The 25133-nt window shown below is 47.6% G+C and overlaps 1 protein-coding gene across 2 annotated transcripts in view; it reads left to right on the top strand.

Moving 5' to 3' along the window:
- DDR2 (discoidin domain receptor tyrosine kinase 2) overlaps positions 1–25133 on the top strand; it is an 86788-nt gene that overhangs the window by 47965 nt on the left and 13690 nt on the right. For both annotated transcript variants that reach the window (XR_016442199.1, XM_090046386.1), the window contains exons 2-16: positions 659–782; positions 7881–7983; positions 8282–8513; positions 9239–9386; positions 9918–10023; positions 10819–11002; positions 11709–11952; positions 12979–13041; positions 13882–14012; positions 14568–14778; positions 15244–15467; positions 19015–19142; positions 19757–19948; positions 20495–20729; positions 23636–23785. Coding sequence is in view for 1 of the 2 variants with exons in the window: in XM_090046386.1 (XP_089902512.1) it covers positions 698–782; positions 7881–7983; positions 8282–8513; positions 9239–9386; positions 9918–10023; positions 10819–11002; positions 11709–11952; positions 12979–13041; positions 13882–14012; positions 14568–14778; positions 15244–15467; positions 19015–19142; positions 19757–19948; positions 20495–20729; positions 23636–23785 (2436 nt within the window). In the remaining variant the exon portion in view is untranslated. The remainder of the gene's footprint in view (positions 1–658; positions 783–7880; positions 7984–8281; positions 8514–9238; positions 9387–9917; positions 10024–10818; positions 11003–11708; positions 11953–12978; positions 13042–13881; positions 14013–14567; positions 14779–15243; positions 15468–19014; positions 19143–19756; positions 19949–20494; positions 20730–23635; positions 23786–25133) is intronic.

The raw sequence follows: 25133 nt of genomic DNA, 5'->3' as shown, positions 1-25133 counted from the left end.
TTTGGGGAGGATGTTGGGAGGTTGCCTCCACTGTTCTAGGAATAAATATATCCATGGCAGGATTCATTGTCTGCTGCAAAGGGCTATCCTGCCAGATAGGAAGGTGGTTTGTGACTTACAGAGGCAGAGAGACTGATCAGATGAATGATGGATGCCCATGGAGCCAGACTGGCAGCAAAGCTGGGAGCAGGTTCTGGAAACTCAGTAGATGGATAGGAAAATATCCATGTCCTTGCAGCTAGTTCCTCTTCCTTCTGCTGTTTATGAGTAATCATAGCCAGGGCTCTGTCAAAGACTGAAGAAAGAGTGGAGAACAGCTCTGGTGCAGGGTATATGAGCAAGACGCCAGGCTGGCAGCTGGCTTGGCTGGGGTCTGTCATCAATAGTCTCTAGCTAGACTCTCTTAGCGTGTTCTCTCATCAGACGGCAGTGGAGAGGGCAGGTCCTTAGGCTCCGAGCTTCCAGGTATGATCTGTGCTTTGGGTCAGAACATCCTGAGCTGTGGGGGAAATCTGGACTGTCTGAGCTTTGCCTCTTGCATTTGTACCTGCTGATGGGGAGGACTTTGATCTGTGAGCACATAGGTCAGCAATGATGTGAGCACACTGCTGCTGCCCCATTCATTTATTGTCTCTCTCTTTGTTATTTCCCCATTTAGCTGCTGTAGACTTTTTTGGTGCCAGAATAACCTGCAGAGATGATCGCTCTCCCCAGACCACCCCTGCTGCTGCTTCTCCTGCTGATCCACATCCCAAGTGCTGCAAAAGCTCAGGTCAACCCAGGTAACTGTGAGGGAAGTCAGGCATTTGCAATAACAGCAAAGCAGCTGCTCCTGAGGTTATTTTAATTGACTGTGGTCCTGCCAAGGCTCATTCATTTTCTTTCTCCATGGGTTACCCTGTTTCCAGGAACTCAAAGACTTTCCGAACACAGGAAAGATGAAAGTATCTGTAGGAAATGTGGTGCCTGCACCTGTCTAGGAGGGGGAGCTGGGTTTGGACAGGTTACTAGTGGCTGCTTTCCAGTGTCCTTTATTTTCCCACAGTGATGATGCTTTCCCCCATTTCCCCACAGCACTGTGTCCCTGGCCTTCTAGGACTGGATTGTTTTCCCTGTAAATATTATAACTGTGCCAACCCTCCCCACCCCGAAACATCCACTTGGTAGAATCCAGCTACGTATTGAAGGCAATGACAAAGCTCTCGTTCACTTCAGTGGAACAAACATTTCTACCCATCTTCAAAGGGGGAGCATAGCCAAAAGCTCTTTGCTATCTAGGCTCAGAACGTGCATCTGAAAGGGAGGGGCTGAAAGCAATGGCCAACGAGACATCATCTGGATGCACCTCAGTCCTAATCTCTAGCTCCACTGTGATGATTCTCCTGCTTTTTCCATCACTGGATCTTAAAAAGCTGTACAGTGGAAGTTATTATTATTAACTCCTTTTACAGATGGAGGTGAAGGGACTTGCCAAAGGTCACCCAACAAAGCCAGGGGCAGAGCCAGGAATAGAAACCAGGTCTCCTGACGCCCAGTTCAGTGCTGTAAAAACATAAGAAGTGCTGTAGTGGATCAGTCTAATGGTCCATTTAGTCCATCATCCTGTCTCTCACAGTGGCAGGAATAGAAGTTTTAGAGGAAGTGGATATAAATGGGACATATCTTGAGTGATCCACCATCATCATCCACCCACACAGTCAATTGGGTTGCCAGCTGGAGAAATGTGGGCAGCGGGGTCCCCCAGGGCTCGGTCCTCAGGCCTGCACTGTTCAACATCTTCATCAGTGACTTGGACGAGGGGGTAAAAAGCACCCTGTTCAAATTTGCTCATGACACTAAGACGTGGGGGGATGTGGGCACGCTAGAAAGGAGCAATAGCCTACAATCGGACCTAGACAGGTTACAGGAGTGGGCGGATGAGAATAGGATGGGTTTCAGCACAGACAAGTGCAAAGTGATGCACCTGGGGAGGAACAACCGGCACCATACCTACAGGTTGGGGAACTCCCTTCTTGTCAGTACAGAGGTGGAAAAGGATCTTGGAGTCATCATTGATGCCAAGATGAACATGGGCCAGCAGTGTGAGGATGCAGTCAGGAAGGCCAACCGCACCTTGTCATGCATCCACCGATGCATCTCGAGCAGGTCCAGGGAGGTGATCTTCCCCCTCTATGCGGCACTGGTCAGGCCGCAGCTGGAGTACTGCGTCCAGTTCTGGGCGCCGCACTTCAAGAGGGATGTCGACAGCATGGAGAGGGTCCAGAGAAGGGCCACTTGTATGATCAGGGGACAACAGGGCAGGCCCTATGAGGACAGGCTGCGGGACCTGAACCTGTTCAGCCCCCACAAGAGAAGGCTGAGGGGGATCTAGTGGCCTGTTACAAACTAGTCAGAGGGGACCAGCAGGCATTGGGGGAGTCCCTGTTCCCCCGAGCACTGCCAGAAGTGACCAGGAATAATGGTCACAAGCTGGCAGAGGGTAGGTTTAGGCTAGATATCAGGAGGCGCTACTTCACGGTCAGGGCGGCTAGGGTCTGGAACCAGCTTCCAAGAGAAGTGGTGCTCGCTCCTACCCTGGGGGTCTTTAAGAGGAGGCTAGATGTACACCTTGCTGGGGTTGTTTGACCCCAGTATTATTTCCTGCCATGGCAGAGGGTCGGACTAGATGATCTGCTCAGGTCCCTTCCGACCCTAGAAACTAGGAAACTATGAAACTATTGGCTTAGAGTTGCCAGATGAACTCTGTTACCACTGGCCATACTGTGTCAGGCACCATATCTCTGGGCACATATTGTCCCTACAATAGCTCTACTAGTGTGCCTTGCTCCTTATTTGTAGCCCCCTGTATGTCAATGTGACTCTGCCAGGGCCTTTTTACCTTGGGTCACAGCATGCCCTGCTTACCCACCCTTGCATGTTCCCACAGCTCTGCCTGTGCATCCCATTTCTGACCAGATAGATTTCTAGTTCTCTCCTGAGCACAGGCACTTATTCCTGGTGGATGTTTTGATCTGTCCATACCCAGAGAGGAGCCTGTGTTCCCTGAACATATTTGCCTTGTGATTATCTGCTGTGACACATGGAGCCTGAGCCTTTGAATAGAGGCCTTTATATGTTTTGTTCCAATTGGTCCAGCTTTCATTTAAGGTTGAGAACAGGGAAAAATAGGATGGCTGATTATTATTATTGTTCTGTCTTGGTGCCAGCTACTTTTTTTGGCTGGTAGGGTTTTGGACTAAGGCTTGCTTCATGAAAGACTTTGACAGATGCTTGGCCCCTAGTCAGAGCTGGTGTCATCTGAAGCCTTTTAAAACAGTTTTGATGTAAGCAAGAAAAGAGTATCAATAAAGTACAGGCTCAATCCCTTTTCCTGATGGCCTTCCCAGAAGTGAAATACGGGCCCTTTGGGCTCAGTAGAGGAACTGGTTTCCATCAGGGTTTTACAATAGGCTTTTTCTGGTTCTTGATATGTTCAAGAGCCAGTCCCAACAATGGAGAAGAATTTCTTTGTGGATTCTGCAAACCATCAAAATGATTCCCCAGGACCTGGTCCATTTTTACAGGAAGACTTCTGTTTGATACAGTCTTGGGTTTGTCTGGCCCAGTTGGACATTTTTAGTGGGTCCAAACAGCTGAACTGGTCCCATAAAAGAAGGATGGTTTCCAACTTCTGGTGAGTTTTGCACCCATATCCTTTAAGTTGTGATATCAGAGCAGATAACTGCTTTAACCAGAGCTAGGCTTAGTCAGCAACTGGATGGAAAATCTCCAAGGATAGCTCAGGCACTGCTGTGACTAGCACTATTGATTTATCCAGTTCTTCTCTTCTTACTGGCTCAGTCCAGGTAGGGACCAGCTGGGTTGCTGGAGGTGCTGTCTTTCAGATGAGAAATGATAACCAAGTCTTCCATCCCTCAGTCCCACGTGGACATCAAAGCTAGACTGTCGAGAGTGCATTGGCGCATAAATTCCAGTGTAGATATTTACATTATGCCTTGCAAAATTCCCCCTGCTATTCAGCATTCACCTTCACTTCCTTCCTAGATCAACCAACCATGTAGCACTGCTGTCAACTGTTAATTACTGCCTGCAGCTCACCCCAGCGGTTGCTACCTTGAAGAGGCCAGTAAAGATACCCTTTCTGACAGCCTGAAATGTGCTTGTCTTGAGATTTTTTGGATTACAGTGCCTTCAGTGCATTTCACTTAGCATACTGAGTAAGTGTATAATTTGCTTAACTGAACAGCACCCAGTCCCAGTTATAACAGATGTCAGTTACCTTCATATTGGTTAAGCGTTAAGTATTTTTCAGACCAGGGGTCAGTAATGTTTTTGGGCAGAGTACCCAAAACACCCGCAGCCTCAACTTGTAAGATGTTGTCATGATAGTGGGGGAGCTGCAAGAGGCCTGATCCGTCTTGTGGTAGCACAGTCCCAGTCCCTTCCCTGTCCTCTGCCCCGAGACTCATGTGCCAAGCAAAATGCCTTTGCATGCCATGCTCTGGCACCCGTGCCCGGGGGTTGCCTACCCCTATTCCAGACCCTTCTACCTACTTTGTAACTTACTGTGCTCTACTGAAAGGTGCCAAAAACACTGAAGATGTAAGTGTTAAAAGGTGCTATTAGAAATCTTGCAAATGATAGAAACAAAGAAGTTGCATAGCTGCTCTCTTCCTTCATTTTTAAAGCTTGTAACAGAAATCTTGAAACTTTTTAATAGTCGCCTTAAATGCAAGAGGAGCTAGTCCATTTCAGGACTGCTGATACCACAGCACTGTCCGTTTCAGTGCTTTTAATAGTGAGTTTCAAGGCTTATGTTAATAATAAAGATTTCTGGTGCTCAGTGTTGTGGAGAAAAACTTGAAAACCTGACCTGGAGGTTGCCTAAAGGCTCAGAAACCAGAAAGCCAAATAAAAAGAACCCCACAAGTATTCAATCTCAGAATTTCCGGGTGCCTGACTCATGATTTTTGAATGCTAGGGCTGGCAATGTTGTAAAACATCCCCGAGTAGTTTCTCTGTCAGTACTGACTCATACACCCAAAACACGGTCGTGTTGCTTTCCCCTCTCCATCCCAGCACGTTAGCTTTGTGTGCACTAACTGAAAATCAGTGTGGAAACTGATGCATCTGCTTCAGGGACTGTTCATAGTCCCCTTGCTTGGCCTCTCCTTCCAGGAGGCCTTGGGAATGTAAATATTCACATAGCTCCAGAGGGAGCACTGCATGCTGGGATGTGTAGTCTTTTTTTAGCCATGCCTTTTATTAAAGCTAAGGGTGGCAACGGTCTCTACCTTGTAGGAATCTGGGGGCTGCTTTGGCTTTAAATCCTATTGCTACATCCTCATCTCTTCCCTTTGGCTTGTGTGCATGTGTTTACTTGGAGGCAGTTTATGGAGGGAGCTTTGCGGCTGGAGCCAGTGGTGAGACAGTAAACATCACTGAACAAGCAACTCTTTCAGTAGCGCTCTTGGCAGCTAAGCATGAAAAAATAACTCCTGGAAAGCTGGGCTGTATCTACCGCTGCTCCTGGACCAGGCTGCTTCACATGGGACACAGCAAGCCTCGAGACACAGCCACCAGCCCTAGGCGGTGGGTACTTTTCCACTGCTGGATGGAGGAGTAAATGCAGCCTGTGGAAGGAAGTGGAAGGAAACCAACCCACTGTGGAGTGGGAAGCCAGAAGGTGCTACCTGCTGCAGAGCACCAGGGAGGGTTTTAATTGAAAGCTGTGGTGCTGGCTCCAAGAGGTGACATGCTCAATTCGCTTGACAGATTTTTGTCTCTTGTTTCTTTTGGGCAGGTAGTACAGGATGACCGTCCATTAGAGCAAAGGGATGATTTCTAAAGTGAATTTACCTCTGGGGAAAAAAGTGGCTGGAGTGAGAGCCCTGAGAGACTGAAACCCCTGTTTATTTTCTGAACAAGGACAGCATAGACAAGGGCCATGCCAGCTGCCAGCTAGCTCCTTCACTCTTTTTCCTACCACACGTCCTGCCAACGCACTTCACCTCAAGGGGTAATGGCTATCTAATGGCCATTTCGGTCCTTGCCTTCTCTCCTGATACTACCAAGGGAATGGGGGGGACGGGGACGGGGGGTGGGACAAGACAATTACTGGTTTTATGGGCACCCAACCCCATAGGAATAGAAATTAGGCCATACCCATCATGCCCGTGCCCACTGCTATACCTTGGATTATTACACATAAACCTTAAGGAATGGGTATTTTGGCTTGATTGATCTCAAGGACCCAGAAGTGAAGGGTTTCATGGATTTTAAACTATCAAGTCCCACTAGGAGCACTTAACCAGACTTCTTACCTAATTCAGGCCACAGATCTTCCCCATAGGTTTTCTGCTGCTAGCACAGGACGTTAGTGGTGGAGACTAGGTATCTCTTTTTAAAAGATGCAGTCTACTATCTTGATTTAAAGATCCAAGTGTTAACTCAGTAAGGTGCTTTTGCAAATCCCACCCTGGGAGTGAGGAGGAAGTCCCCCAACCCTGTCAGTTTTCCTCACCGTTAACAATTTGCACCTTCTTTCCTGTTTGACCTTTGCCAACTTCAGCTTCCAACCACTAGATCCCATTCCACTTTTGCCCACTATATTGACAAGCCCTCTGCTTTCTAAAATTGCCTTCCCATCTAGGTACTTCTGAACAGGAAACAAGTTGTTTTCAGGCTGCTATCCCATAAGATAAATAAATAGATCCTCTGTTGTCTTTCACTATGAAAGATGCCTTTCAGAGCACAGATTCTTCTCGTAACTCTTCCTTAACCATCTGCTGTTCTTCAACAACCTTTTCTAAGTGTGGCCAACAAAAGTGGATGCTGTATCCAGTAAAGAGCTCACTTGGGCATCTTTGTGGATAGCTTGTTGAAAATCTCCGTTCCAAAGAGGAAACAAAACTGTTAGAGTACATCAGCAATGGAATGGAAAATGAGATGGAAAAATTACTGTGATGCCATTGCAGAAGACAGTGCTGCATCCTCGCCTATCCTTGTGAACCACAGTGGGAACACGGCAAAATAAAACTAGGCTAAGACATGATGAAAAAAATGATTCAGGGATTGGAAAAACTTAGATGAGAGGAAGTTTAAATGAATAAGTTTGTTTACTTTGGAGAGGAGATAAATAACACAGATTCTGGTTATAGTGTCTATTATAATGTACAGCATAGGAAGGGCAGATCAGGTACCCTTCTTGATCCTCTCTTGGCACAGGCACAAAGTATCTGTTCACGAAACTGAAAGGCAGTGACTACAACCCCCAGAAGTAAATCCTTCTTCACACAAGACCTACTTAGCCTATAGAACTCATAGCCACAAAATATTATTGAAACCAAAAGATGAATGGAGGCTACTACGGATAATGAGACTCTCTAGCAGTCTGCTTGTAAACAGGGAGCATGTCAGAGCTTTAGAAGGGCACTAAACCCATCACTCTTCAGAGCTTATGGTAACCTCTACCCAGTGGAGTCAGAAGGATATCAGTATATATAACCTATCCCAACCTGCTGCAACTTTTCCTACACATTCCTCTGAAATATCCAGTACCAGTCTTGATCAAAGATAGGGCCCTGGCTAAGATGGGCCACGGTGACAGTTCCTATCCACTGTGTTCATTAGTGCCATATATATAGAAGTCATATCTCCATCCTACTACTGCCCACTGTTTCCCTGTTTACACTTTCCAGGATCAGAGGGGTCCTCTTATCAAGAACATCACACAGATAACAGCAAGCCTCCTGCATCCTGCCTGGCCTGCTTCAAGAACGAGCTCATTGAAATCACTGTGCCCTGCTTCTTGCAAAGAACCAGAGGAGTGGCTGACCACACTTAGCAGAAGCTCAGTGCTCAGTTCTGTCTCATTTCAGGTGTGTGCCGTTACCCCCTGGGCATGTCAGGTGGCCACATCCCGGACGAGGACATCTCTGCGTCCAGCCAGTGGTCTGAATCCACAGCTGCCAAGTATGGAAGGTGAGGGCATGTGGCATGAAGAGTCACTGTAGGCACAGATGGGTTTGGGTGCCTTGCAGTGGGGCAGATATGGGTTGCTTGATATAACCCCAGGGTGTGGAGCTCTTGCATTGCTGAACATCCTCAGAGGCTGTAACCATGGTGCTTTGCTGTTCTTGTTTGCTTTAACTGGGTTTAGCTGTGGCCAGAGTAAGTGATGTAACCCAGGGAGGAGGCAGGGGAAGGTCTGGTTTCAATTGTCTCTGGAAGTGATTCCCTCTCCTTCTTGGTCTTCCCGCCACACCCTGCACTGCTTTAGGCTAGATTCAGAAGAAGGAGATGGTGCCTGGTGTCCAGAGATCCCAGTGGAGCCAGATGACCTCAAGGAGTTCCTTCAGATCGATTTGCATGCCCTGCATTTTATCACCCTGGTGGGGACCCAAGGTCGGCATGCTGGCGGTCATGGCAATGAGTTTGCACCAATGTATAAGATCAATTACAGTCGGGATGGCACACGGTGGATTTCCTGGAGGAACCGACACGGGAAGCAGGTAAGGAGATGGGGAGCCTAAGAGGATCTCCTCTGCAGGGCTCCCACCCTCCTGAGGACAAGCTTACATGGGAAGGCAAGCGTTGTGTATAGCTCAGTCATAACCAGCCAGCTGGGTGTTGATACACTGGTATATATAGATCTCCATGGAGCAGACCCAGCACCAGGGTGGGCCAAGCATCACTGTACCTGCCAGCCTGGGTATGCCCCATTTTGCTGAAATTCAGACCTAAAGCAGTGCAGCCTGGGACCAGCTGGGATGTTGAGTGCATGGTGCTTGTTGGAAGAGATGGTGGCAAAGGACATTAGCAGTCCTTGGGCTGTGTCTCTCCTCCTTGGGACCACCAGGCTAATGCTACACAGTGCAATATAAGCAGGCTCCTTGTAGACTAGTGCTGGGGGGATGTACTTAGCTTTTGGCATGGGCATGTCTGTTGCCAGTCCTTGTGCCTGTAGCAAGAAACAGCAAAGCCCAGTATATAAAAAATATATGTGTGCACCCATATGCACTCATGTGAGAGAGAGTTGTGCCTGGCACGGAGATGCCAAATCCTAACGCAAAAGGTAAAGAGCAGCAGGACACAGCCTGTGTTAACACATCTCCTCCAGGGAGATGGAAAACAAAGACATCTGCCCTGCTCCAGGACCTACAGGGATGCAAAAGCTGCCCCTTTCCTCCCTGTCTTTCCCAGTGACCTTCAGTTGCTCTGTTTGCCTTGTGCTCAGGTGCTGGATGGAAATACCAACCCTTATGACATTGTCCTCAAGGACCTGGAGCCCCCCATCATCGCGCGCTTTGTCCGCTTCATCCCAGTCACCGACCACTCCATGAATGTCTGTCTGCGGGTGGAGCTTTATGGCTGCGTGTGGCTGGGTAAGTGGAGCGTTCTGAGGGAGCTTGTATTCCCCCTGGGGTATGGCACCCAGAAGGACAGACATCCAGGGGAATTTCTAGTGCAAGGGAAACATTCCTTGTGGAGGTAGGATCTTGTGCTGAGGGCATCTGATGCGACCTAGTGCACAATGTGTATGTTATTGGAGAGTAAAGCAGGGAGACACAGTTGTCTTCATCTTCCTGCCTGGATTTCCTGGGGATGTGTGGTTGTGAGGGAAATGCTTCTTGGCCCTGATGCACACCTCTGACACAGCACGTCCACAGCCCTATTATGTCAGCCTGCCCAGCCTTCCCCTTCCATGCATTTTGGGGGAAACTTGCACAGAAGTGGTTTTCCCATTTCTGAACTCAAGAGGGAGGTCTTGATCCAGGCCTACAGTATCGAGGTCTCAGGCCGGGTGTGGGATGTCATCTGTATTGGTCTGGATGAATGACTGCAAACCCCACTGAGGAAGACTTTGCTCCTTTGTAAAGTTGTAAGAGCAACAACTCCCTTTTCTTCTCCTGCAGATGGGCTAGTTTCCTACAATGCTCCTGCCGGGCAGCAGTTTGTCCTTCCTGGTGGCGCAGTCATTTACCTGAATGATTCTGTCTATGATGGAGCTTTTGGGTACAGGTGAGCGCCCAGAGAATGTCTTGCCTGGCAAGTGGCAGGCACAGAGGAGTTGGGAACAGGTGGGAGTTGGGTTATGACACGTTGCCATCAATTTTTCAAAAGCTTGAACAAAAATGCCTGCCTGTCTCGTCTGAGACAAAAAATCTTGTCGGTGATATATTTTATTTGACCAGCTGTATAGCTGAGAAGACATATAGGCAAGCTTTCAGGTACCAAATACTCTTCCTTAGATGCGAGATAAAAGTACACGCATCTTGAGGTAAATAAAACAAAGTCCCATGTCTGTCTGTGTTCCTTAATGGCACACAACTGGATGTGTATATCTGGTACTCCTAGATACCTCTGCAATACCATTCAGTTCATGGGAGCCCAGAGCTGAAACTGGGTCTCAGAGGATTTGGTGGAGAAAGAGAGATTTAGAGTTTCACTATTTTAAGAAGTTAAACCAGTAGCATAACTGAGAGGGTTTGACCAGGGCAGCAGCCCTGGGCACTGCCTTTGTGGGGGCGAGTAAGGGGGGCATAAAAGTAGCTGTCATCACCGAGGTGGCTGATCATACCACTGTGATTGGCATGGTGGTACCCCACATTGCCCCATGTGTCCTGGCTGCCCTGGGTGTGGAGGCATAGCTGTTTTGAAAAACCCTCTCTCCTATTTAATAAGTATTTGTGATAACTTCCTCTAGGCATCAGGTGTTTCAGATGGGAAGGGAGGAAGGGCCAAGAGCTGGAGGGCTTCCTTGTGGACGCCAGAAGAGACTCACACTTTGTTGCTTCCTTCCCTTGTGTCTGGCAGCATGACAGAAGGACTGGGCCAGCTGACAGATGGGGTCTCGGGGCTGGATGACTTCACTGAGACCCATGAGTACCATGTATGGCCTGGCTATGACTATGTGGGGTGGCGCAATGAGAGTACCACCAGCGGCTACATCGAAATCATGTTTGAATTTGACCGGATCAGGAACTTTACTACCATGAAGGTCTGCAGCCCTGAGGGCTCTTCTTTTAGTGATATGAGTACTGGCTCTTGGTACACCCTACCTCAGTGTATGCCTTCATGGAGAAGGCACACTCTGGAGAGGCAGCAGGGCTCTCACTTTGCCACGCACCTCTCAAAATGCCAGGGCTTTGGGGTCTGGGATATAGTCTGACCTGTGTTAGAGGGCGAGCATGAATTAGACAAAACTCAACACATTTTGCAAGTAGCTTCTGTGCCAACAATGCTGCCCCTTGTATCCCTGATGTTCTCCTCAGTCCCAGCCAGCTGCACTGTTAACTCTATAGCCCCAGGTACTGCCCAGAGGCCCCCTGACCTGCTGTCCCACTTTACCATCCCTGTCCTTGGGAGACCAGACCTAACAAGCTGTCACTACCTATAATGGCAGTACCACTATGAACTGCTTGTGAGGGAGTGGGATGAGACCACACACTGTCCTCATCTATGACCTGAGACAAATCCAAGCCTCCTGAGATGATGAAGCATCCCATTGCAGCTGGTCCCTGTGGACACGTGTTAAGGGTTTCTAGGCCAGGGTGAGAGCAAGGGAAGAGAAGAGGGTACAATAAGTATTTTATTCCCTTTGTGAAACTATCTCAAAGTCCAAAGGCAGACTACTTTGGCTGTTGTACGCCACATGCCTGTGTCAAGGTGACACTCATTTGGCCTTCTCTGTTGCTGCCCCACAGGTGCACTGTAACAATATGTTTGCCAAAGGAGTGAAGATCTTCAAGGAGGTTCAGTGCTATTTCCGCTCGGATGCCAATGAATGGGAGCCCAATGCCATCTCCTCAGTACTGGTGCTGGATGACGTCAACCCTAGTGCACGTTTTGTCACTGTGCCTCTGCTCCACCGCATGGCTAATGCCATCAAGTGCCAATTTTACTTTGCTGACACCTGGATGATGTTCAGTGAGATCACCTTCCAGTCAGGTACTGGCAATGAGAAGTAAAGGGCAAGGAAGATGGGTATTTTGTGGTCATACTGCATAGGCCAAGAAAGTGGGGGAGGAGGAGATTCAAGTGCCGCAGAGCTTGGTATCAGACTCCTGAAGAGGCAGACATGGGATAATCTGCTCCTACATCTTTCACACTGCTCTCCAACAAGAGTTTTGATGTCTCTTCCAAAACTTTTTTGCCAGTAACTTGGATAGAAATGTGGCATTTATGATTTCCTTATACATATCAAATCCCTGCCTTAACCCTCCTCAATTCCTGGCTTCTGTGCATATGTCTACATCATGTCCTCCATGTGTCCCAGCAGGGATGCTCCTGAGCATGCCCTGCCTACCTGCCTACTGCTTGCATATGTTAGACACAGATACATGCTGGGGAAGATACACCAGGAGCATCTCCCTGCAGCCAAAGATCTCTGTCTCCATTTTGCTTGATAGTGGCCAGTGTGAATGCCCCCTTTATACATTTACTGCTGCATATCCAGGTTTGGCATGTGCAAGCAGGAACATTGAGTAGGCAGGGCATTATCAGAAGCATCTCTGGTGGGAAATCCTGGGGATACAGTGGGGATATACCCCAGTGAGTTTTTGAGGCAATGAGTTGTGCAGTTGAATAGGTCATAAGGTAGAGGTGTATGTCCTTTGATGGGTTTGGCAGCCAATGGAATTGAGAGGTGTTAGGACACTGAGGGGGGCCCAGCCCCTGAAGATGTTACTGAGGTACCAGCAGTTATAGGATTCATTCTGGGAAGCAACAGGGTGTGAAAATTGAGCTTTGTACCCATGGGACAGATAGAAAGTTCTTCTGCTAGTGCCTCTGATGGGGGATGTATGTGGGGAGTCTTTGGGTTTTGGATGCTGCTGAGTCCTGTTAACCATGATTCCATACAGGTTCCTCATTAGGGACATGCAGCCACATCCCTCTGTGATAATAAACTCATCCACCAAGCTTGCATAGGTTTGCAAGCTTCACCATACTTTTCTTGATGTTGTCTCTTACCAGACGCGGCGATGTACAACAACTCTGGTGTGCCCCCCGAATCACCCGTAGCTCCAACTACTTATGGTACGTGGCTTCTTCTAACAGTTATGCATGGTCAGGGCAGAGGGCAAAGGGGAAGGAACAGCATATAATGAATGAAATAAAAGGCCTAGGACATACTGTACTGTGACCAGGTCATGCTATTTCAGATTCAACATATGAAATGTTTCCCTTTTCATTAAAAAGAAGCTCCCAACGAATTTCCGGAGTGCTATAAAGTCTAGCCAAGAGCCTAGCTGCAGCTGGCAGCTTGGGCTTATACCACAAGAGACACATACAGCCTGGTGATGGGCACACCTGTCTAGAGATCAGGGAGTTCATGTTAACTTCAGTCTCATGATTGTGAACCTTCTGGTTCCATAGCTCATGCCACCGTGGAAAGGGTCAATAGTGTGGGTGCACCAGGACACCACACAGAGACAGTCACTGAAGGCAGGATTATCTCTTGTCCTGTGCATCTGTGCCTTCCAGTCACCTCACCAGTCAATGTACAAGGCCAAGGGGAGGCTCCACAGGGCTGCTGCTCCCCATGTGCAGGTAGGTGAGGAATAGTGGTGGTAGGTATACCCCAATGAATAGGAATAGGTAGGTGTACCTCCAATGTACGGGCCAGCAAAGGTGCACTGTTGCTGGCCAGCACTGTGGCATGTGAGGTGTCATGGATGGAAGGTGAATCAGAGATGTACAATTTTGTGCTGCCATAGATCATAGATTAACTCATGATCTAGGCGTGGTGTGTGACAGGGAGCCCAGGGGCAGAAGTGCCACCCTGCAACTGAGTGCTACTACAACCCAACCTATGCTTGATCTGAGATTCTTGTCCTTGGCAATAGACAACGCCTGCTGTTTTTCTCCTCCCAACAGACCCAACCCTCAAAGTGGATGACAGCAACACTCGCATCCTGATTGGCTGCCTGGTGGCCATAATTTTTATTCTAGTGGCCATCATTGTCATCATCCTCTGGAGGCAGTTCTGGCAAAAGATGCTGGAGAAGGTGAGGCGAGCTCAGAGGTTTGTTGTGTAAGGTTTCTCTACACCCTAGGGCTTTCTTCCCAGGGCTGCCTATCAAAATCACTGGTGACATCAGCTCTTCCCTGACAATAGGGTCTGCTTCATTGGGGTGAGATTCATCCCTGTGCAGAGCTCTTGCTGAAGGACAAGTACTACTTACAGCCCATGTGAGCTAGGGACCAGTACACAGACTTGCTTCAGCTCTGCCCGGACTGAATTTCATCTGAGCTGCTGAGAAACTGGATCTTCCCAGTGGGAAGTGGGGTTTTTTTCATGTTTGGCAGGAGTGTTACAGTTTATACAAAAAAGGAAGAGCAGAACCTTTTCTGCCAGACCCTTCTGACTTGAGAAACCATTCTCAAACTGATTCTCCCAGCTTTTGGAAAAGGCATATTTCAGATGCAGTCTGTCCAATGTGGTGTTTTTGCCAACTTGGTGCATCTGACTGGTTTGATTTGTAGGCTTGTCTCTCTGCCCAGAGTGTGGGAATGTCCGTCAGTCTATCCCTACATTTTTTCCTTCCGTGTTCCTTTCTCAGGCTTCTCGACGGATGCTGGATGATGAAATGACAGTCAGCCTTTCCCTGCCCAGTGAATCCAGTATGTTCAACCACAACCGCTCCTCCTCATCCAGTGAACAGGAGTCCAACTCCACCTACGACCGCATATTCCCCCTGGGCCCGGATTACCAGGAGCCTTCTCGGCTTATACGCAAGCTGCCAGAGTTTGCACCAGGAGATGAGGAGGCAGGTGAGAAACAAGCAGGGGAGTTAAAATAAAGTCCTGCAGCTTGAGAACCTTCTCCCCCAGCACACTCCTGTGGTTACAGTTTTAGCCATTTCCCTGTCCCTGTGCATGGAGAGATCCCTTCTAGGGAAGCAATGGCAGTCCAGCTTCCTTGCTCCCAGAGGAGCTGTCATCCCCAGCTGCATTATGGTTGCTTTCTAAGCAGGTGGCACATGTTCTCAATGCTCCTGGCTTTTCTTTGCACCATCTGTGGCATGCACCATAACCTGGTCCAGAAACTTGGTGGAAGGTTTCAGAAAACTGAGAAGCCTGAATAAGCTTCAGACCCCTGTAAACCTCCCTTAAAGTCTAATCCACCCTCTCCAGGAGCCTGGGAGAGCAGGTGGTCTGGGACATTTTCTGTGTGACTGGGCTCCAGGGAAGAGTCCGTCTATAGCAGACCTATTCTCATTGCTCTTTCCTTCCCAGGCTGCAGTGGTGTTGTCAAACCCGCGCAGGCCAATGGCCCTGAGGGGGTCCCTCATTACGCAGAGGCAGACATTGTGAATCTGCAGGGAGTGACAGGCAGTAACACCTACTCTGTGCCAGCCATCACCATGGACCTGCTCTCAGGCAAGGATGTGGCTGTTGAGGAGTTCCCTAGGAAGCTACTGACTTTCAAGGAGAAGCTTGGAGAAGGCCAGTTTGGGGAGGTGAGTGAGCCAGTGTTTACTTTTACATTCACTACAGACCGTGTCTGCTCCCAGGCTAGGCTGCAGGGTAGAACAACCAGTGGCAATGGCTTTCTTCCACCTTGAGAAGGATATTCTCTGGTGCTGAAAGAGGTGAGAGCTACCTGGTGATTCATGGGAAGGTTTTCCTTAGGGTGAAATTATGCATTACACTTAGACAATACTAAATCCAAGAAATAAGTGGTGTTAGAGTTGGATCCTCTGTGAGCAGTTACAGGTTAAGGGCTAACACCATTCTTGCCTGCACAGCTCTGACTTGTCACAGGAGGGCTGGCAAGCCGGGGCGTGGCTAGGAGCCAGGACACCTATCCCTGCTCTGGGTAGGAAGAGACTGGAAGCAACATATCCTGGGATGCTGGAGGACTGAATTGCTCATTTTATCTCTGTGGAACAGAATTAAGTTAGCCCAACACAAGCTAAGTAGTACAGCCCCAGAGTTAACCTGTGCCTGAAATGGCATAACCTTGAGATGCTCGGATGGCACTTATCATGAGTTAATGAGCTTTAACATGTGGATGCTTACATTTGAAGCGCGCTTAATATAATCCAAGTGTAACGTGTAATTTCACCCTTGGAACAGATCTACACATAGACTGGCTTGGGCTGAGGGGCTATCAGTTCTTGAAAGCTAAACAGGCTGAGTTTAGGCTACTGTGTAGATGGAACAGCCACAAGGCCCAGCTACATACTCTGGGAAGGGAAGAGAGTTATTTATTAGCATGTGTCTGTTCTTGTCAGTCATTGCTGAACCAGTGCCTCAATCTGGAGCTAAGGGTGTGGCGCTATAGAAAATAAGCGTTCTTGTATGAGACATAAAAGGATGTGGAAGTGACAGTGATGAGAAGACATACCTTCCAATGCACTGGTGGAAAGTAATAACCTCTTCATGCAGGCTCCCTGTTCTAGGCCAACCAAACATTTGCTTTTCTTTTTTACCACTCTACAAATGAAATAGTTCTTGCTTCATTAAATAGATGTGCAAATAATGAATAATTCTTTAAATTCACAAACAGATTCACTATTTTCTGTCACTGATTTTGCTGTCCAGAAGTTAAAAAAGAATGTTGACTGGTTGGAAAGGGACCAGAAAAAAGCTGCAAGAATGATTTGTGGTCTGGAAAATATGTCTTGCAGTGAAAGACTAATCAAGCACAATCTGTTTTCCTGTTGCATTGGCCAAAGTTTTTTTTCTCCATGGTTTCTGCCAATGCAGGATTTGTAGAGCTTCTTGAAAAAAATTGACACAACAGCTTTCTGTTGGGAAATTGTATTTCATTTTTTTTCCAATCAAAATATTTTCCAGAAATGCTTCAATTTCTAAATGAAACTTACTGTATGAAATATAGCTATGATTTTAAATCAAAATGGATTTTTTTTAACTTTCTCATTTCATTTTACTCCATTTTTCCCCTTCAGTTTCATTTTGTCTATTACATTAAGTTACATTACATTACATTAATGTTTAGCCATTATGAAAACTAATTGTAGGACATTTTAATGTTTCCAATGAACATTTTTTTTCATCCCAACTTAAGACGAAAACTAATTTTGAAATTTCAGAATTTCTCATGACAGAAATTCCATTTTCTGATGGGATTTTTTTTCCTGCCAATGTAGCTGACTTTTGAGGGAAAGAATTGTGCTGCTTTAACACTGAGCAGCTCCAAGTTTGCTGGAAGTTAAAGAAAAAATCTTCACTCCAGAGTTATCCTAAAATAGAAAAACTCCTAGCAGCTGACTTGGGTCAAGTAATTGATTTACTAGAGATTGGGGATGTTGGTTGTCATGATCAGTAAATGGCCCTTTTAACAATCTTGATACTGTTGAATTTCAATATTGCACCATACAACATGTAGGACTCATTTGGGTTGGGAATAAGTCCATTCCTGGGATCTGTACTGCTCGGATAGCCAAGATTTCCACAACGGGACTTGAGCCTTGGTGGTTTAGAACACATTTCCTACTGGGTAAAGCTGACCCCAGGGCCTCTCGTTTCCTGGTTGCCCCTTCTGTTCTATCTGCACTACGCCATCCTGCTACACAACATCTATGGCAATGTCAGGACAGGAGCTATGAGATGAATTTTATATCTGACATGTGCTTTGTGAAACCTGGGTCCACTATTCCATAACCTCAATTTTCCTTAGGCAGCACAAAGCTCTATACCCATACCCTGCAGCCGATGATCACTGATGCCATCTGGAATGTTATAGCACCCACTGATGCCCCTTCCAAACCAGACAAAAAATTCATTTCATTTAAGTCAGTGGCTTGGAAGGCCCAGAGAATTGCCCACTTCCTGCAAAATCAGCCTGGGCCCTGAAAGTCAGGCAGGATCCTTCCCTTCTCCACATCATTCCCTATAATAAAGTTTTAGTGGCTAAGGGCGCGGGCATACCACAAGGTAAATTGATATGTGAACTTATAGCATGTCATCTATACCACAATAACTGCCTGTGTGAATGCGCTTGCCGCACAATGGAAGTAGGGTGAGTTACCTCAAATTTCCCATGGGGTAAGAGTGCACACACGGGCACTTATCATGGAGAAGTGAACATCCTCTAAGTTAATACCTTAGGTTTCTTTGTAGTAATTTGTTCGCTGGCCCATGCCATAAATTTTGCCCTCGTGGCACACACTTGTGGAACCCCATTGGCCTTCAATGAGTGGGGGCAGTGGTGCTGGACTGGGTCCAACTAAACAGTTTGGATGAGGACATACAAACTTAAATAGATTCTGGTTTGTTTGGCTGTGTTGGCTCTGGTGGGAAAGCAATGCAGGGAAGAAGGCCTGATCTAGCCAAGGGCCAGAGGTTGAGTACCCCTAGCTTAGGGCGTTCTGTAAGATCACTCACTTCCTAAGCATAGAGCTCCAAAGTGGCTAGAGCTTTAGTCTACTTGTCTGGATATTTGAATTGGAGCATGTTGCTGTGATGTTTGTCTGACAGAACATTGCCAGTTTCCCAGGTGTGAGTGAACAGGGGACCTGGTATGCAATGAAACAAAATTCATCAGTCATTGGTAGGAACTTGAGGTGGTGGAGCATTTTTGGGAATGCGATTTGTTGAATGTGGGAGGGTCTGCTTTGTTTCACAGTTCAGGTGTAGCTCTGCACTGTTCTGCTTTTACCTCTAGTGTTCACAGAAACCATTTTATTGAGGAGTAGATCACAGGTGTTTTGGAAGATGATGAACTAGTGCAGAAAACATTCATTAAACACAGTCCCTCCATTGAGCCAGGGTGTAAGAGTGGTGGTAGCTATTGTCGCTTCAGACTATCACTGTTGCCATTCTGAGGCATAGAAAGGAAGAAGACCTGCTCATCTAGGGTCTTATATTGGATTTGTTTTTCCCCTCAACCTATGCAGTACGCCTTGTACCAAGGGGCTTCTTGAAAACAGGATCTGGTCCCATGCAATTTCTGATACCTACAGGAATGGAAGCCAGTTGCTAATCAGTTCATGCCTATTTCCACAGGGGAAAGTAAATGCCCCTTATTGTCTCCCTTAGGTTCATCTCTGTGAGGTGGAAGGGATGGAAAAGTTCATGGACAAGGATTTTGCTTTGGATGTCAACTCCAATCAGCCTGTTCTGGTGGCTGTAAAGATGCTCCGTGCTGATGCCAACAAGAACGCCAGGTATGCCCGCCACATGGAGCTCCATTCCCTGGCAGTTGTGCATTTACCCTTTTAAGTCAGCCACTCCAGTCTCAGTGAGAACATTGCCCATACAGAAGAGCCCATTAAGTCACTAGTAAACATTGGCCACATGCTCTTCACTTCTATTGGCACTGTTGAAAATATTACTCTGTGCCTCACAAGATGTACCATGACAATAGAAGGGGCCCACTCAGAGTGAGCCCTTTGTATCAGCATGGGGCGTTCTGCTAGTGATGGCACATATGCTTGTAGTTTAAGGAAATATCTGAATCGCATGGTCATTAGTATTCTCTGGAGGAACAAATGCAAATACCTCCCCAGTACCCACATTCTGTGAATGAACAAATTACACTAGGGAATACCCGATCCTGCATCCTGGATTTTTGCTCTGGAGTGACCTGTTAAGGTGAGATATCTTCTGCGGCTCACCAGAGCAGCAGCATTTCCCCTGGAGCTTCTGTCTTCATTACTGCTGTGTGAATTGCATTTTGTGGTTACATTCCCTGGTTTGTACTTCATATCACTAATCCCAGTGCCTGGCATGTTTGGCTCTGTCTGTGTGTGTCTGTCCATGTGGCTTCTGCTTTTAAAAGGAATGACTTTCTGAAGGAGATTAAGATCATGTCGAGACTCAAGGACCCCAACATCATCCGGCTGCTGGCAGTGTGCATTGCTGAAGACCCCCTCTGCATGATCACTGAGTACATGGAGAACGGAGACCTCAACCAGTTCCTGTCCCGCCATGAGCCCCAGGGCACCCCCACCAGCGGCGCACCCACTGTCAGGTAGCTCCATTCCTCCTCCGACCTGGGCTCTTCAGTACACAACTCTGCTTCCTGTTTTTGTGCTGAAGGGGAAGAACAGGCATGACTGAAAGGGGACGAGGGAGAGTGGGTGGGTCTGAGTAGGAAAGAAGAGAGAGGGAGAGATGGTGTAGATGGGTGGGGAATAATGTGCTTGTTGAGGGGTGAGCCAAGAGCTGGGATTTCTGGGTAGGCAGAGTAACATGTTCCTGGGTAGAAGAGGGTAGAGGTGGGACTGGGTTGGCCAAAAGGAAGAGAACTAGTGGGGTGGGGTAACAGGTGTTTGGACTGTTCAGGACCTGCCCAGTGCCCAGGCCTTGCTTTGCAGAAATGCAGGTATTATCATGCTGGCTTTCTCCTCTAGCCTATATTAATGTCCCTGTCACCCCAGAGGAGGAAGCCTATTTGTGTTGTAATAAGCCAGGCTGCTCTGAACCTCACAGAACTGTTCCTGTTTAGGTTATGCTCATTTGGTCAAATACATGCCCAGCAGCCTCATTCCCTGCTTGTCCTTTCCTGTCTCTGCAGCTACACTGACTTGGAGTTTATGGCCACTCAAATTGCTTCTGGCATGAAGTATCTGTCCTCTCTGAACTTTGTTCATCGGGATCTGGCCACACGCAACTGCTTGGTGGGTAAGAACTACACTATCAAGATAGCGGACTTTGGCATGAGCCGGAATCTGTACAGCGGGGACTACTACAGAATCCAGGGACGGGCGGTGCTTCCTATTCGCTGGATGTCCTGGGAGAGCATTTTATTGGTAAGTGGCCGTTTTGGGGTGCCGCTGGCACCGGAGAGGGTGAGGAGATTTCTGGGAGCAGGCCTCAATTGTCCTCTGTCCTTGACTGCTTCCCTTATAGCTGAGAGGTCATGGAGGGGTGGGTCTCAGGGCTCTCCTGCCCGCTGCCCTCCCCTGCATTGGAAAATCAGAAAGAACAGGGGGGAATGGGCTACTCTGCATCTATATTTCTTGCTTCTCAGAGAGTTCAGGACCTTCTCTTCATGCCTAGAGTTGTCTAGAGATGTCCCCAGATGGGGAGAGGCACTACAGTGAGAAACAGGTGAAAAGAAGATGGAGAAACAGCAGTCATATTTCATGTTTACACAGGGGCTGTGGCCATCTTGGGAACCTAGGTACACCGCCCTTTGTCTGAGAGGTGCCATATCTTCTCTGGACATCTTGCTTAGGCTTGAGGAAGAGAATGGTGCATCCTTTCTGTAGTCTAGTACTGCCCACAAGTGAGTGAATGCAAGCTAAAGGCCTAGCTGGATTGTCAGTATCAGTTAAAAGGTGTATATACCTGCTGGTGAAACTACACGTGTTGCTGCCCATTCCCTCCCAAACAAAGCATTTCTTATGTTCTGAGATTAACCTTCAAACAGGGCCTGCCAAGCCCATTAACAGGAGCCCCTCCCACTTCAGCTCAGCCCTCTGGCTACTCTTTGGCATCTACCAAGGACGGCTGGAGAGCAGAGGCGGCTGCCTGGGGCTTGGACAGAAAGGGGGCCTGAAAATAGTAAATTTTTTTCTGTTGTCAGATTATTATTATCATTCTCTCTGGTGAAGGGGAGCCCAATACTAAAAGTTTGCCTGGGGCCACCAGGAGTCTAGGTAGGGTGCTGCTTGAGAGGTTTCTGCTTAGAGCCAGCCTGCCATGTGGCATTGGAGACACAAGAGAACAAGTCACCTCAGACCAGTAGCTGTGAGTCACTCACGTGTCTGTGCAGAGGACCAGCTCCCTTGAGTTGTGGGCCAGCAAGAAGCATATTCTTTAAGGTTTGCCTGTGTACCAGTGAGAGTGAGATCGTGTAGGCATCTCATGGGGGATGGCACATCCATGCTTGACAGTATATTGCTGTGTAACACTGATACCCAGGAAACCACATCTTAGATGCAATTTTTGCATGTTTTGAATCAATGGAGTGTTTTAGCCTTTCCTAAATGCAGGGAAAGCACAAGAGGTAGGCATGTGCTAAGGGAGGAAGCTGGAGTGCACTGCTCTCTGTCCATTCTTGATGGTCAAGTGGCCCTTAGGAGGCCGTCACCAAGTGGTGCATGCTAGAACAACCCACTGGGAAGATCTGGTCTTCTCCCCATAGAATAAGAGTCCAGTGCTGCTCAGAGCTGAGACCTAAGATGGCAGCCGCAGTGCCAAAGTCATGTGAATGGAGACTGCTAATCTGCCCCCAACTTTTGCCCATGTAGATCTCCTTAGCACTGGAGCATACTCATTTAGTTTGAATGGAAGATGACTGTTATGCCTACCAACATCAATTAAATTTGTGGTTGCCCACAGATTAAAGATTTACTTGCTTTAGCATAACACTGTTCTCTACTTGGTTGATGGAGGTCTGGGTATAGATCCTGTTTGTGCAGACGCTCCATAGCACTAGGCACAGCTGTAACATTGGGTTCAGCACTAGTTGAGGTAGTTGAGTGCTGTTTGTTAGTTAGATCCAGATTTCAAACCAGATGCATGTTATCAGGGATAGGAGCCAGGGATTAGCCGTGTTCCTTGCATTTGAAATAAATTCTCACACAGTCTTGTTTCTAACCCACAGCCTCTGGGCTGGAGCCAAATATTGCACTGTAATTTATAATAAAGCAAGGCCCAAGCTAAACATACAAGACTGAGTGGACATTCTTTCCAAACCAGAGAATAAAAATGAGAAACTTAGTACAATAGCTCAGATCCAAGATCTGTCAGGCTGTAGCAGCAGCAGTTCATTTACTTAGATATACTATACAAACCATTTATTGTCATTTACTGACATCACAGCACAAAAACTGTGCAGCCACATTCTCATGTCAGACAGCTTGGCCTGAAGTGTTAGTTGTCTGTGATCAGGTGACCAGGATTTCTCTCTAGCCTGAGAGAGAGAGACTCTGGGATGTTTCATTATGATTATTTATTTTTTACCAATATAAGATTGCATTTGTGCCTTCTAAAGCCAAGGCTCTCAACATCTTGCTTCAATGCAAATACAAAGCAAGAGACCACAGCCATGAGACCATGGCTTTCAAAACTACCCCATCCCCTCTTAATGGCATTAATGAAAGTCTGGTTAAACAGACAAGTCTCAAAGTTTGCCAGAGGCTGGCTTTGTTTGGACAATGAACAATATGGGTTCAAGATGCATAAGTTGCCCCCAACAGTGTGCCATTACCAGCTGAAATCTCCAAACTGAAAAAGAGAGATGCCCAAGTGTGGTTTTGTATATAGTAAACAAAGCAAATCAAGAGATGATTTTTGAAGGCAGAAGGAGAACAGGCTCTGGAACAGCTTAACTACTTGTATGGTAAATGCTCTGCCCCTTCAGATCAAGATAGGGTCTCATTCAAAGGAATGTTGCATAGCACATTATATACTTGCATAAAATGTAATTGTATCAGTCAGGCACTCAAAGAGGGCTTTGTCCCATCTCCATCCAGCTGTCTCTCTTGACAATTTTCCCATGAGAATTTCACGTGAAGATCACGAGTCAACTTGAATATGAATAAGGTCAACAGAACATGTCCTGTTGTCTCCAGTGGTCTCTTGGGTAGGCTGCAAGAATAGGGAGGAGGGGCTAGTTGTAGGGCTGCTGTGTGTGTACGTGCACGTGTCTATGCATACACATGCATGTGTGATTCTGAACCAATCAACTTTTGCTTCCTCCATGCAGGGCAAATTCACGACAGCCAGCGATGTGTGGGCATTTGGCGTGACACTATGGGAGACTTTCACTTTTTGCAGAGAGCAGCCATATTCTCAGCTGTCAGATGAACAGGTCATCGAGAATACAGGAGAGTTCTTCAGGGATCAAGGGCGGCAGGTAGGCAACAGGGAAGGGGGAAATGCATAGAAGGAAGGGACAGCAAAAATAATTATTTTATAAGCCTTGGATGAGAGGACCTTGCACATTAAACGTAACCAGGCAGATAGCCCAGTTACGAAATAGTTAAATGCCCCATAAACCTGGCATTTAAACCATGGACAGAAATACAATGTTATAAGGACAAAAACCTCTGTGTTTGTGGCGGGATAGGCCCTAAGGCAGCTGCAGTGCCCCTAGTAGCCACAATCATCCTGCCCTACTCCAGCTCCTCTGGGTACCCCGTCACAGTCTTAGCTGCCACATCTTGATGGAAATGTTCTATTGGGGTGGGAGGCTTCCCCAAAGTCCTAGAGTAATCCAACAGCTGATGTCCTAACTTGAAGTTAAGCTACTTGTTTGGATCCCAGTCTGCTACCAAAACCTATCCCCAAACCCTACTGACACTGGTCAGGCACCATTCATGTCCTAATCCATGCCTTAGGGGCAGTATTTGTGACTTCCATCCAACCCCACAGCCATAGCCATGCCCATGCCTCTACTCAGTCACTGATTTTGTGGGGCCTCTCCAGCACTCTGTATACTCTGCCCTGTGGTGACACGTAGGGGGTGCATGTGCACCCCTGAGAGCGCCGGTACACCCCCTGACCAGCCATGCTCACTGCTTAGGCTATGGGCAGGCAGGAGCACCAGTGCCCCTCCTGCAAACACCAGCTGATCACTGCATCTGCTTCCGGGAGTGGCTGCGACCACTTCTGGGAGTGGCTGCGGTGATTGGTCAGCACTTGCTCCCAGAACTGGCCACAGCCGCTCCCAGAAGTGGCTGCAGCTCTCGCAGCCCTCAGCCACAGTGATCGGGCATCATGGGATCACCAGGGAGTGAGGAACCTTGGCCCTCAGTCCTCATGATTGCCCACAGGGAACCTTTCCCCCCAGTCAGCAGGACTGGTTGCAGGGGGAGCATGTTCCCCCCCCACTCCCCGACTAAGGCAGCACCAGTCGCCCATGACTCTGCCCCTTGGGAACTAGATTCTGTGTGTCTTTGGGCATTTATAGACATGCTTGGACAGTTGGGATGGGGTGGGGTGGGGTGGGGGGGCACTTTAAGTTAAAGTGGCTCCAAGGGCCGCTGTTATTGAAGCACCTTGAGCATCTTGTGTATCAACTTCCCCACACTTAAAAATGGCAGTGGGGGTGCTTTAACTAAAGCTTGTTTGATGAACTTTAGTTAAATCATCCTGCCACCATTTTTAAGCATGGGGATGCTGATACACAAGGTGCTGGAGTGTGGTAATTACCACACTCCAGCAGACTTGATTAAATTGAGCCTGCTCATGTATAGGCATCC

The sequence above is a fragment of the Crocodylus siamensis genome, chromosome 5 (genome assembly GCF_052110815.1).
Source record: "Crocodylus siamensis isolate JL-2025a chromosome 5, ASM5211081v1, whole genome shotgun sequence".
Lineage (NCBI taxonomy): Eukaryota > Metazoa > Chordata > Crocodylia > Crocodylidae > Crocodylus > Crocodylus siamensis.
This window is presented reverse-complemented; position numbering and strand designations above follow the sequence as displayed.